Source organism: Anser brachyrhynchus, assembly GCF_964034855.1.
Source record: "Anser brachyrhynchus genome assembly, chromosome: 6".
Lineage (NCBI taxonomy): Eukaryota > Metazoa > Chordata > Aves > Anseriformes > Anatidae > Anser > Anser brachyrhynchus.
The window spans coordinates 19,227,728-19,244,663 of NC_137700.1; the positions used below are offsets into that span (position 1 = coordinate 19,227,728).

A 16,936-nucleotide genomic window follows, 5' to 3' on the forward strand; every position below is an offset into this window, starting at 1 on the left:
GTAAGATGGAATTAAAGCTAAGTAAGGGCTTTAAAGTGAATCAATCATTCATTAGGAGCTTGATCCAAAGCCCACTGATGTTAATTTCAGGGTTTTCACTCAGTTCACCAGGTCCTAGTTGAGGCCTTTAGCTGCAGTGAATTGTGCTTGTGCCAGCAAAGAATTATAACCATGCTTTAGTAGGAATGCAACTAATTATTGCTCCGAAATAAAAGACTTAATTTTCCAGCAACTTAGGTTCCCATAAAACATAGCTCTGCAAAGCCTTTTTATCCAATAAAGACACAATAAACACACAAGTAATGGATATCTGTCCTTTTTAAGCAGGACTTATTAGAACCATTGATGCTGTATAATAAAGTAATAAGGTAGCTCGACTGTGCAAGCTAAAAAGATATATTGTCACCTTCTGGTGAACCTAGCATTGATTTAACACAACACTGTAGATTTAAGGTTTCTATACCAAATCGTATAGGAATTGTGCCAAATTATTTCATAATAGGTATACACATTTCACTTGCAGAGATAAAAAGATAGTACGAACGATATATTAAAGCATTAATGGTAGAGATAAATTAGGTTTTTGCCATTCCCAGTAATGGTTATACACAAGTACTAAGTTTAGTGCTTTACTGTAAACTACACAAGATGCAGCTCTAGGTTCCCCACAATTCAGTTGCACACAATCAGTTGAGAGTATGCAAAGAACTGATTTTTCAGTTTTAATTCTATTTCCAAGTCAAAAGATATAAAACAAAAACCTGACGTGAAGTTGACTAGAACTACTCTTTTCCTTCCGTAGAAATTTGTAGAAAAAGAGAACTTTAGAAGTGTCAACACTAATCATTTGGACACTTGTAACAAAAAACAAGGAAACCAAAATTGCTGGCATCTGTGGTTCTCTTTCTGTCCAAAGAATCGGTAAGTAGACTACTCCCCCAGTTTTAAGAGACTCCAATGCAACTTACCCTTCTGTTTGAAGGGAACTGACCCTGCACACACACCATCATTTACCACTTCAGAAACGCAGACGTCTCCTAGTCAAAGGGGCTGCAGCTCTTCTGCTAGCTCAGACTAATGTGTGTATCTCATGGGATAAAGTTGTATGTACACGAAGAATACAAATCCCACCTCTTATTCCCACAACCTCATTGCAACCATTAGAAATGGATTTGAGCTGGATGACTCAGTATCTTCTGCTGATTCTTTTCCACTCGGTGTAAAGTACTTATTTATCCACTTAGCTAGGACAGGAACAGGTTAAAAACACAGTGTAGCTGTAGACACTGGTGGCTAAGGAATGCTCCCAGAAAGCAAAATACTTTGTTTCCAGATGTTGTTCAAGTAGTGTTTTCAGTATTTCAGACCAATGAGAACCAGGAAAGGCAGAAGACATCAGAAGTTAAACTCAAAATACATACAGGCACATTCAATATAATAAACATCTTACTGGATCAGCATAACAGTCCGTCCAGCTCAGTATGCTTGTCATGGCCAGGCTATACAGTGAGGACATGCAAGCCTGTCTATTTCCTATGGTTCAGTCTTCCCATACATGTCCAGCGTCCAGAACTGTTTGAGGGATATCAGAAGGCATATCCCTAACCTAGGATCCATTTAAGGACACATTTTTTATTAATTTGACAGATCTTTTCGAACTTTTACATGGAAAACTGAAAAGAAGAAAGTAAAATCTCACATGTAGTTGTCAAAATGGTAATATTTAAAAGCTCAATAAATCTAGAGGAAAAAGCATTGACATTAAAAGTTTATGGAGATGGACTCTTTATCAGGAAGTGGGTAAAAGAGGGCTAGATTTAGATTAGTTATTCAAAGGAATAACTAATTATTAGTTATTCAAAGGAAATTCTTTACTGTGAGGGTGGTGATGCACTGACCCAGGTTGGCCAGAGAAACTGTGAATGCCCTATCCCTGGAAGTGTTTAAGGCCATGTTGGGTGAGGCTTGGAACAACCTGGTCTGGTGGGATGGGTCCCTGCCTACGGCAGCGGAGTTAGAACTAATCCCTTCCAACCGAAACCACTCCATGATGGGTGAAAAAGGGAGAGCTGGAAGAGAGCAACTCCATATCCAAGGAGCAGTCCACTACACAGAAACAACAGAAACCAACCATTTCCCATCTGACTGGTAACCATCTGGCAATTGAAAACACTGGGGACAGAGGCATTATTAATGCTTCGTTTGGTGGCTTACCAGTCCTAGCTCTCTATTGTACCTATTAGTCAACAAACAATTGTTTTGCACTCTATAGTTTATGTACCATTTTCAGAGTCACCTTATACAGTAGAAGATGCCCACACAAAAGCGACCAGGAAAGACACAGTCAAAATTTTAAAGTTGTGGGTTTTGTTTTTTTTCTGGGGCAAATCAATTTTATTATTCAAATACGATGGCACCATGCATCTGACTGGTAAAAATACATGGTATATGCATAACCTGAGGCCAATACTGGAACTGGTTTAGAAAAACACTTACATGGTTTCAATTATCTGTATTCAGGAAAATATTTCCTAAATGCTTACATTCTAATATTTAGAAGTAACCACTTTCTCCTCAACCCTCCATAGGTTGTTCTAGAGCATAAGACCAGATTATATGAATTAACACTGCTCCTGAAAAACTGTCAGTGAGAGCCAGTCCCCATTAAAAAGTGGGCATAACTACTTACTTACATGGAAGCATCCAGATTCTGGCTCCATTAGAAACATTTCAATAACAAAACGGTAACAGGTGAACCAGCAATTAATTGCACCTGGAAACCCTGTATGGCAAGCACAAAATTGCTGAAGCCAAAGGCATTACACTCAGGTAATGCATCTGAGCAGCACCCAGTTTTAATCCATATTAATTATTTCAAGTCCATTGAATCATTTTAATGAAGCTGCAGCCATCTGCAAGTTCTGCTACACACTAAAGCGGGGCCTGTGATTCATTCCTAGACTTTCATCCTGTCACAGAACTAGATTTGGTCTCTCAATGAACTGAAATTAACACTGACATTAGGGCACAATTTGACTCATGACTAAAATATTCTGTTCATTTCATCCTTATCACAGCCACAGCCTTGACTATTTGTAAGGAGACCTAAATTCAGGCAAGAAATAGTGGGCAACTACCTCGGCTGGCATCCTGACAAAGTAATCTTAACAGTATCTGTTTATACTTCTCTTCTGCTAGGACTGCATTTGTTGTTTCAAAGCTCAGCTCTTGTTTCTTTGAGTTCTAATTGCAATACATTTTTGAAAACTGACAATGACTTTCTAAGACTACAAAGCTGTGCTGAGAATAAAAATGTAGGTTATGTGTGCATGTTATCCTCATTTCTGTAGCTCGTGACTCCACCTTTCAATTTAACAGCTCTTTCAGCTTCACAAATCTGCAGTTAACTATACCACATGTACCCAAACATTAAAATACTTCAGATCACCTTTATCACTCAGGAGCAATCAGTCGTAGAAAAGGATATCTTGAATGTGAAATGTTAAAAATATATGTTTTAAAAACAAAGTCATCGTTTAGGATTTTTATAATACCTGCTACACTCCCTGGCTTCTTTATATTGCATTCCTCTTCGATTGCTGTATTTGCATTCCTATTTAATAGCTGTTTAACTTGTCTCTTCCATAATATGCCAGTAGTGCATACACTTTTGGTTGATATTGCAGTACTGGCACACAGAGCATACGTCATTTCTGTACCTACCTGTCAGCATGCTGGTACAGCCCATATAACAAAGAAGCACCCACACTGCTGGAAAGTTTTTTCTGCTGCATTCACCACTGAATAAAAAGGCCATTTAATTCAATAAAAGACTCTCCTCCAAATTCTACAGGATTGCATCAAACAAACCATATCCTTAAAAAGAAGTCTTTTCTTGCTATATGCAATTCATGAATTTAGTGGTCCTCTAAACCACTACAATGAATCTCCCTTCTACTCACATCAAAAAAAAGTTTGTTTTAAATATGATACTGCTGGTTCACAACCCTCATCTTTGACATGATTTTCGCAAGCCTCCCAGAATACGGGTACATTTTGAAATCCATCACAACAGTTGCAAATGGATTATATCGATTCTGTGAATTCTTTCTGGGCAAGATATGCATCAGTTGCAAGGGGACAAGTAAGAACTGGATATAGACAGCATTTCATGCTTCTACTGAGATTTGAAGAAACCACAAGATGATTGCCAGGTTATTTTTTCTGCACATACAGTCATGCTTTAAGTTTGTAGAGACTTCAAGTCACTGGTAGAAGGGTATTAACAGCTGCTCTACTCAAAATTCAGAAGTTAGACCTCTGCTGCTTGCAGCAAGAGCTGCCCCCTTTTCTCTCAGGTCATCTTCCTACACTACAGATCACCTCTGACAGTCAGACCTTTTTAAAATTTGGCAGATTAAGTACAGTTTAATTATAGTCACTTCCTCCTACTAAAGATCATTCTGCTCCAGCATCCTTCCACTGAACAGTCTCAAATTTGCAAAGTGTTACAAATCCAATTGCATTTTTGAGGATCACAAAAATCTCCACATGCTTTGACTTTACCTTCTGTGTTTTTAGATTGTTAAAACATAGCATGTTGCGTAACATAGACATTTTTATTCTTTGCTCCAGTCCTCACTCAGCTGGCTTTTCAACTCAACAATGGCTTTTTTAAGTTGCTTTCTGGAAATTTTCATTATATTCTAAGGCATAATCTATTTAAAAGGCTCAGTTCCTGATTCTAGTTGTTCCTCCCCCTACAATTCTAATGCTTCCTTTACGCAGCCAAAATAGGAAAATAAATTTGCAAACAAATGCAGTAGAGTGCAAACTTTTTATTGATACTCTGACCATGTATCTTTAACTTATCGATCTCTCTGTTAGTGTTATTTATCATATTAGTAAATCAGTATTTTTTTTCAAATATAGTATACTATGAGACAGAAAGAAAAATATGCAGGCAGTAAAGATCATTCTGTGGCTTTTTTCTGACATTTCCACTTAGAAAGTAAACATCTGACCTTCCACAACTTCTTCATAAAGCAAAGAAATTTAGGTCATAACACACAGATGATTAAATTTTTTTTTGAAATATACAGCTACTCCCATATTATATGCCCTCTAACTACAGCACAGATCTTGACTGTAAGATATTTTGGTAAAAGCCTGCTATAACCTCACACTTGGTTACATTAACCTTTACAGTAGGCAATTTCAGCACTGTAGACCAACAGCTCTTACAACACTTAGGATGTTAAGCATGTGTCACAAGATACAGTTCTGTCTCTGAACAGCCAGAAAAGCAACCACCTGCACACTTCTACAAGTGCTGCAAACTTAAAACAAGAATTTTGTCTTGTCAGCAGAGGCATCCAAACTGGAAATGCCAAGTGTTCTGGTGTAAGAAAAAAAGACACTCCAAAGACAAGTGAAAGTTTATATCAACCTGCAACATAATGTGAACATAGACATAGTCTGAAAATTGCAGGTAGTAAATAAACTGTATACAGGCATAGATGAACTAGTCAGTGTCAGAAGGCAGAGCCAAAGATATTCTGCAAGTTAGGAAAAGTTAACTTTAGAACCCATTTCCTGCTAAGTCATTAGAAAACTAATAGCACATCACTCACCTATCCTAGAATACAAACGGTCCATATTCAGAACTAAAGCAACTGCCTATTAAATATCCTTGTGTTAGGAGCTTCAGTGCAACTGTCTGGCTCACTATTTGGCTTCTGAGGCATCTGCAAGGGACTGCCTGACAAGCTCTCCAGTGTATTTCAGGATGACTGACACGACACAGCGGCTGCTGAAGGGGTGGCAGGGGGATGGGCATCCTTAAAGCTATATTCGAGTGCAGAAATATGTAAAAAAAGGTTAAAAACCCTTTTAATAAAAACAAATTTGAACAATTAAATGACATGAAACATGCCATTACTCATACTTCTGGTGCTTATTTCTTGCGATTTTCAGCATGGCTATTGTTTCCCCATACGTTTTGGTTGTATGCCAACTTCTGTCTCAAGGCAATGACTCAGACTTTTGAACTGGACAGCAAAAGGATTCATAAGGCTCTTACCCAGTCACTTGGCACCAAATTTGTTTTCTTTTCTCCCCATTGTATGTTATTCAACACCGGCATACAATATATTATCCTATCAATTTCATAAAATGCACAGGCCTATAGGGTAGATAAGTATTTGTGAACAAGATACACGTGCATAGCACACCCGAGGATTTCTAAGACACGATGCATTGCTGAGAGTATTTAAAAGAATGTTTCATCTTTAATTCATATTTATTATGTAATAGCTCCATCAATTGGTGAAAACACCTTTTTTTTTAATTTGTAATCAGTTTTTGCTACAGAGTAAAGTATAGGAAGAACAAATCACATTTTACAGCAGCAACAAAAACAGTGGCTGTATTTTTATTTAATCCTCTAGCTGATGCATGAAAAAAAAAAAAGATATTCAGAAACACAGGAATTTTCTGTTAAAATGTACTAGTTGTGTTTCAAAATAATAGCATGGACTTTCCTGTTTTAATGCCTGCTATATTTCAAGGGCCAGACCATGCACTGGAAAGGAACAATACTTCCAACACTGGGGGAGAATATCATTCATTTAACACTGGGGAAAATCCTTAATGCACCTGGCAAATCAGATTTCCATATAAAGCTGTCAGGTTACACCCTAACTACTTCAGATTGTAATTTCTTATCATTAGCAACAGGAAAAACATCTGCTAAAGCAAAGGCAGCACAAAGAAAAGAATAGCCAGAGAACTAAGGACGGTGGCAAGAACTGACTAACTGAAGGCTACTAACAGTCTTTGCATTTAGAGGTACATTTACAATGAAGTAGCCAAAAGACATTTTTAATGCTGAGGGCTTAAAAAAAAAAAAGTATTTATTGTGAAATGTTTTCACCCCTCTGTGTTTCATTCTTTTTAATCCTTTGGCCAACTTCAACCACATCTGAAAAACAGAATTCCAATGGACACAAGATTTCTACCAAATTTTTCAACATTGTTCTCAGCATAAATAACTAGAGATTATCATACATCATCCCTTAAAATGAATCTACCAAGAAAAACAATGCAGTATTGGCCTAGTTCTTACTGGATACAGAAGAATCCACATGGTGAGGAACAGCTTGTGACTGAACTAATGGTATGAAAAGCTTCAGTTAGGGTTTATAGAAAAAAATGTTTGAGATGGGGAACACATTATACCTCAGTCAGTGAATGTGTCTCTTGCAAAATGTCTGACATCTAGTGAGATACTAAGTTATGATTTTTCCCAGGATTGTAACATGCTGGATGTGCTCTCTTTTCCTTGAGAAACAGTCATGCCTACTTTTCATATAGTGCATTCCATCAAAGCACTTTTGCATGTAGAGGTCATCTTTCAATACTTAAGTCAAGCAAAGAGAATCCCCAAGAAAAGTTATTTGCTTATGACCATACAGAATGCCAGTGGCAGAATCAGGGATGCAACTCCCTAGTCACTAGAGCACCTTACTCCCACTTTAACTGTGGCCAATAAAACAGGCTCAAGAGTAAAAATACATTTCTGACCACAATTTGTAATATAAATCTAAAGAATATAATTTCTTCTTCCATATTCAGGTCAAAGTTACTCAGATACTATTATTTCTTATTCTTAGTAACATCAGCTAACACATTCTTCTCCCTTAAATATACTATCAAAATTACTGCCTTGGTTGAATGCACTTTCTCACAGCCAGTTGCAACACACTGACGAGCTCTAGGAGACATTCCAGCAGAGGTGTGAATCCTATGGTCTGACCAGCTGCAGAGCAGTTGGCTTTGCACTAGCATGCCAGACTCAACCATGTGTCATGCCAGACACTTCAACCAACAACTACCCAGAAATGTGTGCTATGGTCCCAAAGTCTACAGCCTCAGCAAGGAAAACCTCCTCCACTGAGGTATCACTATAGAAACTTGCAGGTCTGACAGTGTTGCTATTTTATTAGCAGTAAACTAAATAATTCCCCTGATATCACTGAAATTCTAGAGGATATACACCACTGAGAACAGAATCTAAACACTCCTTCTTGGTTTATAGATACTTTAACAATGCTATATTCTTAACACTTCCTTCCAAGGTACATTTTTCCAGGAACTGAATTTTTGTGTCTCGGAACTACAGTTGTAATGTTTAAGATACCAAAACAGTATTTACTTCAGAAAAAAAGAAAGCAGCATGACATCAAATGGCACCATTTCATTCAAAAAGAGAAGGTTTTCATGAATATTTTACAAAAGAATACAGAGTGGGTCTGAGAAAAATAATACATATATATGTATTTTACATATGAACGAACCTCTGGGCTATTTTCATAGCATGCACTTTGACCCTTGAACAAGCACCCCTTTCTCTTTAAATGGCTTACAGTTCCTCCATGGATGGCTATCCTGTGCTGGTAATGATAGGTTAAGAAGGTTTGGCTTCAAGCCCTCCCCTTTGTTATCACTTTTAAAGTGTTCCTATCTCTATTCAGAACCAGAGACTGTTCAAATAAAGTTCAAGTTGACCTTCCACTAAAAATAGGATATTGTTCAGCTCATGGGAGAAAAAAAAACACATCACTAAACAACAATTTCCACAATGCACTACTGTAAGATTTAATGTTTTTCCTGTTAAGTATAGCTCCTCCATTTATCCTTTTTGTTATTTGTTGGGGGTTATCTACTACAACATTTATAATGTTTTGTGTAACAAATGTTTATTTCTTACTCCATTGCAATGAGTTAAAAATGTTTTTCCCCTTCTTTGTAGGATTGCTAATTGTCAAAAGAGAATGTTTCATACCCACACATTACCCATGATGCTTCACCATCATGTACCATTTTATGCAACTATTTTCAAATTAATATAATCCATAGAGATTTACATTCTTCATCTTCTTCAGCAACCCAAACAGCTTAATGGTTCTCCCCTGCTGTCTCCTGACATGCAGGAATCAACCTCAAAATTAATAGTAGCACATAAAATCACTGTTTTTTAAGCATGCATTCATTTTGAGAAACGCATGAAAAAAAGAGAAACCACACCATTTTGGATGCCCACAAGCAGCTCATCAGCCAGCACCTACAAAGGCGTTAACTAAAAAAATGGGGAAAAAAAACATTATTTAAACAAAATGGTATGTGTGTACAGACCTGTGATTTCAACACGCGCGTATTCATTCTTCCAATGGGACTCCTGGCACAGCAAGGCACCTTATTTCCTCTATTGACTCCAACAACAATTTTCAAATCAAAGTCTGGCTCAGAAGAGAAACCCTACTTACCTGACGCACTGTTTCTGGTGAAACAGCTTCAAAAATATTGACTAACGATAATTCTGCCCCTTTTGACTCCTACGCTCATTCTAACACAATAAGCATTTGATGGAGAATAACCCCATAAAAATTGTTTTAAAGTAAATTAATTTCCTAATACCAACTGATTAGGAATAGGAGAGAAGAGCAACAGTTCATTACGTACTTCTTCTAAATGCTTATCACCAGGCTTAATTCTTTGCTGTTTTAAGTCTTTATGGCTTCACTAGGTCTGCACATACCTCACATCTTTAATAAGAGGAATCCAAATACATTTTACATAACTGAAAATAGTCTTGGTATACATACTACCCCTCGCTTAGAAACAAGTATCTTTTATATCTTAATAACAAAGAATTGTATAAAATTGCCTTGTATTTTCAACACTAGGTGATAAATGTACATTTACATAAACCTTCCTAACATTATAAGCAAAATTCCAAGTACAAGGAAGTAAATCTTCGATAAAATAATAGCATTCACAAAACATTTTATCTTTCCTTTAACAATATTCTGATATTGTTTTCCCATTTGGAAAATACACCTACCCATTGGACACCATTGGCTACTGGCTTGAAGTGGCAGGATCATCATTTTGAATATTCAGAACATGAAAAAAAAAAAATCATGTTCAGAAGTTTTTTTCTAGGAAGCATGTTAAGAAAACTCATCCTTTTAACTCAGGCCTCAAAGTGATTATTTAATGACTAGTTTAACTCAAAGCCTCATGTTCTTTCACTAAATGGAAAATTCATTTCTCTTTAATCTTACCTTTCAAATCAAGACTCTAACACAAGATCCCAGAAACAGCTCAGTGAAGAACTCCTCTTGATGGTGCTTCACTTCAGAGGCACAGACAGTGAGACAGCAAATGACTGCCTGCCCTTCCTCGCCTCCAAAAAAAGCAGGAGGGGAAGAGTCAGAATGGGGAGGAGAGTATCCATTTGGGACCTCCTCCCAAGCTGTATGTTCCTGACATTACTGACAACTTGTTACTGAAAACAGTGCTCAAAAAAAGCCCAGGCTCATTATTAGTCTTGGAACACGGTCTGTCACTGAGCTTTTAGACATTCAATCAGATGCCATTCAAGCCAATGGTAAAGTCCCCTCAGAAATCAGTGAGTTTGAGGTTGAACATGGGAGGGCAAAATGGAAGAATGAAAGCAAAGGCCATTACTATAAAACTCAGGTCAAATACAGTTGCAATGTACGTAACAGGAACTTCCACACAAAACACGATTTACATGAATTTTCATTTACCTTTGTATCACAAAACACTCAGAATGTATTTCCAGATGAATAAACCCACATTTATAGTATTTTCCACCAAGGTAGCCATTTTAAACAGGCACAGTGAAGTTTTGCTAAATAAGAATTATAGCAGATTTGAGAAACTCAAACTGCATTATACAGAAATACACATGTCCCAAAAAAAGAAGGAAGTTAAAAAAGGGCAGAAGCTGTCCAACACTTCTCTTAATTCTGCAAGAAACCATCTATTCTACTGCTTAAGATTGTAATGGTTTTGTTCAGGTTTTCAAACAGTACAGGTTGTGTCAGGCTGAATTTTCTTTTTGGAAAATTTCAACCAAAACAGTATGGTTATTTTTAGTTGTTTTGGAGGTGAAAAGGGCACAGACATCCTGAAGGCTGAGGTAATCTGATACCAGGTGAAGAACACTGGAGGGACACAACTGCATGAAAAAAAGGAACAATGAGTACATACTGTGATTATTCACAGGTGAGGAAAACGCAAGACTGGGACAGACATTAAGAGACAGTACTGAGACAGTTGGAGGGATGAAACAATATCTATCTATTGGGCCCTGTCATGCAACAGCCAACTGACTTCAGTAGCACCTTCTGCACTTAAAGCTGCACAGAACATTTAAAAGTCAGGTAAAAGGTGATATTGTATACAGAACACCTCATGGAAGATTTCTTCCCCCTAGCAACAGCTTCAAACAATATTCATAGAAACAAAGGAAACTTTTCTAGAAGAAAAAGTCTTTTTCCAGATTCTTTATTATGGGGAAATGTACGTAGTACTGTTATATTAAACTTACTATTTCATTCGTAATTCTTTTCCTTCAGAATTTTAAGAATCAACCTGGGAAGATAATTCTTTCTTTGCTCAGCTCCAACTCATGACTTTCAAAAGCATGATGGACAACAGACAGAGAAGAGAGCAGCTACACTAATTAAGATTCAACTTCCTGAGCACTGTGCCAAAACTGTGATGCAAACCAAGCTTAAATATTACTAATTGCTGTTAATCAACACAGATTTTCTCAGCATTTCCAAATTCTTATTTACTTCATAAACATTATTGAAAGATAAGTTTTTTGAAACAAAAAAGCAAGTCACTTAATTGCAAGATTCAAAATAGGCAAGTGAAATTTATCTAGATATTCACTATACTTTGGATCTTTGTAACTGCATCAGTGCTCCGAAGTCAGTAACTATGTTGGTGAACAGAGATCCTCCATATTTTAATAAATACATGAGTAAGAGTTGGGGGAAATACCAGTTTTATTTCGTGTTCTTTGTCCTGCCATTTGCATTACATCATGTGGAACAGAATTCAGTTGACTTTGTTAGTGTTTAAAATGGCACAAGATGCTTAAGATATTTATCTCACAAGCACCCAGTATGCCGCGGGTCTCCCATAGACCTCAAACATGAATGCCAGGGCTGAATATGAAGATGCTGTAAGAAAACAAAAGCATCTAGCATGGCTGTACACACCCATTAATGGGTAATGGTGAAGATGGTGAATGGCCTAGAGGGGAAGACGTATGAGGAGCGGCTGAGGTCACTTGGCCTGTTCAGCCTGGAAAAGAGGAGGCTGAGGGGAGACCTCATTGCGGTCTACAGCTTCCTCACGAGGAGGAGTGGAGGGGAAGACGCTGATCTATTCTCTTTAGTCACCAGTGACTGGACCCGCAAGAATGGCGTCAAGCTGAGGCAGGGGAGGCTTAGGCTAGACATCAGGAAGAGGTTCTTCACCGAGAGGGTTCTCGCACACTGTAACAGGCTCCCCAGTGAAGTAGTCACTACACCAAGCCTGCTAGAGTTTAAGAAGCGATTGGACTGTGCACGTAGTCACATGGTCTGAATTTTTGGGTAGACCTGTGTGGTGCCAGGAGTTGGACTCGATGATCTTTATGGGTCCCTTCCAACTCAGGATATTCTATGATTCTATGATTAATCATTCCCAAGTTGCCTTTACCTTAACAAATCCTCCCAGAAAGTTACTGCTATAAGGATTTTTCACTAGATCTTGCATTTCATTAGTTAAGAACAAAACTCTTCAGTAGCAGGCACATGTTATTACAAGTAAGCATCACAAATTTTGAAGCATATATCTAAAAATATTTTAACAGCATGAATTACTGTAAACCACTATATATGATACTATACTTTTTCACCTTGGCTGTCTTCCAGATTTCCAAAACAGCCTTCTTGTAAAAGAGACTTGTCTGAGCCTCTTTAATGTACAGTATCTATTAATGATTCTTAATTTATTTCATAACTTTTACACCCTACTGAATTTAATGCTCTGAATTGTACACCTAGATTATCTTTCAGTAATTTCTCTGGTTTTAATCTTTTGTTCTGCAAAGTTTTACTTGTCAATGCAATCTGATGGCATCCAAACAGAAAAAAAGATCATCGCCACTTCAGTATCAGTCATTTCACTGTGAAAACTCCACTAAATGTATCATGAAATAAAATTTGGAGTTTGTTTAATGTCCTTTTTCTGTATTTAATTTACTGTAAACATGGTTTATGTTTAGATATGTGGCTCCCTCAGAGCTACATTTCCTCTTCAATAAGGGATAAAATTCACATATATCACCTTTCCACCTGAGAGCCTTCCCAGATTATATATGAAAGGCTCTGTCTGAACCAAAACCCATTAAAGACACCCTCACCTATGCCCTAATGTGCCCAGCTCCCTGTTCCCCCCTCACTCCCAGCCCTCATCCTCCTCCACAGAGGGATGCAGGTGCTCATGCCCCATTACCTGAGGTAGGCAGAACCATCCCGCCCCCACCCCCAGTCCGAGGGCAGGCCTGCAGTACGGGGAGAAAGGGAGGAAACTCCCTGCCACCCTCCTCCTCCTCACTCAGCTCACCGGAGCAGAACGACGACAAAGCTCGCTGCAACCACAGAGACAAGGACGGGAACAGCGCAAGGACGAAGTGCTGCCGTCCTGTGAGGGAACAGCTCTGCACACGGCCCCACCCCAACACCTCCCCGCACCTGCCCCCACAGCCAACAGCTCTGCACACGGCCCCACCCCAACACCTCCCCGCATCTGCCTCCACAGCCAACAGCTCTGCACACGGCCCCACCCCAACACCTCCCCGCACCTGCCCCCACAGCCAACAGCTCTGCACACGGCCCCCCCCCCCGACGGCTGTGCAGGCGCCCGGCACGTGGTGCTCTGAGGAACCTCCTCCCTGCTGTCGCGGTTTGCCCGCGGACAGGTACTTCTCTGAGGGAATGTCCCTCATGTAACTCGCCCACCACTGGCCAAACTGCTGTTTCATTAAAAAAGGCTTCTAATTTAAAACCCTGAGATAAATAGCTTTTGTGTTGCAGCATGTTTGCAAAGGGTGCCCACCAAGAAAGCTATTACCTGAGGGAGCTTGTGGGAAGACCTGGGGCTGCAGCAATGCTTCCAGTCCCAGGGAGGGCAAAATTAAACTTCCATGAACAGATGCCACTATTGGCAACTCTGTCAGATTCACTTCCAAATGGTAGCTGTTGAGAATTGAACTTGCAAATGTGCGTGAAGCCTATTTGTGTTGTTTGTTGTTTGTTTGTTTTTTACAGTCAAATGTTATGTCACTGTTTGTGTAACACTCCTGACATAGAGGATTTTGTCAGGCAGTAGGTTTTCCTCTATGTTTTACAAATTGTCATAATTTTTCTCTTTGGTTCACAAAGCAAGGTTCTGCTTTTATATATTCTGATATAGGATATTCTGGATAGGATTTCACAGCTTCGATAAAAGCTAGACCTTACCAGACCCAGCACTTCCGGCAAAGCACACTGGACCTTTAAATTAATCTCAGATCACAGAACAAGGTATACATGTCTGCATTGGGTGGACATAATTTGCAGTGCATCCCAGTCTGGGTCCCCAATCACCAGGTTGAGCATCCTGGCTGATTCAGGGTTTCACACTTTGCATGGACCTGGATTTTTTTCCCACAGAAGCAAAATCAAAAAGGTTTAACTTGTGAATGGCTGAGTCTAGCCCCTGCATGGCATCAGGGCATAGACAGAATAATGTGACCAGACCCAGGACCTTAGAGTTATCCCTGGGTCCACCGGTGTATATATATAATCACATTTGCTTAAATATTTGGACAATGCTAAGCCAAGGGACAAACAAACAAACAAAAAGCTGATTTTTAAAATAACATTCTTTAAGAAAATTTCACACTGCTGTCACTTAAATCACTTAAAGAATAACTCAAGTCTTTTTTTCCTTTACAGCACATAAGCCTTTACAGACAGCACATTTCAATATTCTGACAGTCCATTTGCCTTCAACTATTATCTGTAAGTAAATTCAGTAATTAGTCTTTTCTTTCTAGTTTCAGTTGCTTTACTAATTTATTTACTTTTAATGGAAATACTGATTGGAGTTAATATATTTCACATTTGTACATTGTTATTTAATCAGACTTGTCAGAATTGTAATTGAATCCATAAGCTATAATTTAATACAATCAATAGATATTATTACTTTAAAACAGCCTGCTTACAAGGCATTACCCACTAGTACTGAGAAGCCATGTAGTATGAAATTAGCAGTACAGAAACTTACACAACAAAATTAATCATAACTATGAGCTGTAGAAATGAAACTGCAGTGCCTGCAGTTCCTGAAGCCTTTTTTTTTTTTTCATGTCTTCTTGGGATCCTCACAAAGAGAAGACACAGAGTTCTAGACTTTCATTGCTTGAGATTTAATTCTTCAAACTATCTTCTGGAATTTTCACCAGGAATATTTTTCTTGAGTAGGAAATGTAGGTTCTAAAGGTGAAAATAACCAAAGAACAAAAAGAGATTAAAATACTAACAGAGATCACTAGGTGCTCAGACAATTCAGCAAAAGCACCTTAGTGCTGTGTTCCTCCACTTGCAGTGCACCACAGACAGAAATCATCAACAATGGAGACTTTTGAAAAATGAAACTTCTAACCATAAGTTCTAATTTTGTATTTCATAGATACCAGCACAAGCAAAATGCTGACAGTACATGTGTAGTTAGCAGATCTTTTAATATTGTTTAGTGATGTATATGTAGAAGCTTAGTTTGAAACAAAGGAATTGAGCAGAAAGACCCCTGGTAAACTGACTTTGAAGAATAATCAGAGTTGCATCCATTCCATCTGTTACAGATATTTAGCTTTCCTACATTCAACATCCTCTTCTTTAATGACTCAAAACATACAAAGTATTTGATTTTACGCGTATGAAAAATTACAGTGGTTTACTGCTATTATCTATAACTGAGGTTTAATAGGAATTAAAATTAGATTATTCATTTAGAAAGAATAACTGAAACCTGTTAATGGTACAAATGGATATCATGTTTAAGTACAAATTTGTATTTCAGGTTTAAGCCAAGCACAGATCAACAGAAATATTTTGTCTTGCGGGGATTGTTGCATAATTGCTCACTATTATTGCATTTAAGCTCTTTTCTAAAGTAACTGGTAATATGGAGGTTTCACCAAAAATCAGTATATTGCTTTAGATGCACTTACTGGTTTTACCCAATATCATAATGCCTCTGTTTGTGTACTGACAATGAGGAAAACAGCTGGTAAAACTCAGTAAAATCATAGCTTTTAATTAACTATTAAACAGGCTCTATATATACTATAGAAAAAAATCTATCAATCTGGAAAAACATGGTGAAATTACAAATACAAATATTTTATTCTAACATTTGAATCATACAAAAGACAATAAGTTTGAATTAAATCAGAGTTTCCATACTTCCATAAGAATCTGTGCTCAGAATAGGGACGAAAGCCAAGCAATGCAGAATTGGAGCCATAAGCATACTTTATTTTCACATAGGTGGTAAATATGTTACTCTATCTGTATTTACAGCATGGCAGATGCATTTTGAAAGCCAGATCTAATTAATAGTCACACCATGAGAGCTTTTGGGGCCCATAAAGTAACGTTTTCGTATGATATTTAGCATACTCGGTTTATGAAAACATAACCATTTACATGCAACATGAGAGGTATTTCCATATGCACTTACATCGTTTCCATTTCCACAAACATGTCTTAAACCTGTATATAAAACAGTAGCAAGAAGAGGCATAGAACATGCTTTTTGTGTAAAACTGTATAAATCTGATAGAAATGCAAAAATACGTTAAGGAAAAAGGCCCTGATCTAGTAGTGTACTTTACACATGACTATACTGTTTACTTAAAGGTAAGAATGCAGCTAAAAAATTGACTGCATAGACATCTACAACAATGTTCAGTGATACCGTTTGATAATCCTGTAACAATGAACTCGAAACTTCA

General features: G+C 37.9%; 1 protein-coding gene across 25 annotated transcripts in view; it reads right to left on the reverse strand.

Moving 5' to 3' along the window:
- Positions 1-14,176, reverse strand: part of CTNNA3 (catenin alpha 3) — a 488,015-nt gene extending 473,839 nt beyond the window's left edge. For 3 of the 25 annotated variants that reach the window (XM_080597467.1, XM_080597469.1, XM_080597468.1), the window contains exon 1: positions 13,387-13,524. Coding sequence is in view for 18 of the 25 variants with exons in the window: in XM_080597472.1 (XP_080453598.1) it covers positions 13,498-13,915 (418 nt within the window). In the remaining 7 variants the exon portion in view is untranslated. Of the gene's footprint in view, positions 1-5,633; positions 5,828-10,127; positions 11,051-13,386 lie in introns of those variants that run through there. The other 22 variants (XM_080597466.1, XM_080597462.1, XM_080597459.1 and 19 more) reach the window with 20 other exon arrangements.
- Between the last annotated feature and the right edge of the window lie 2,760 nt (positions 14,177-16,936).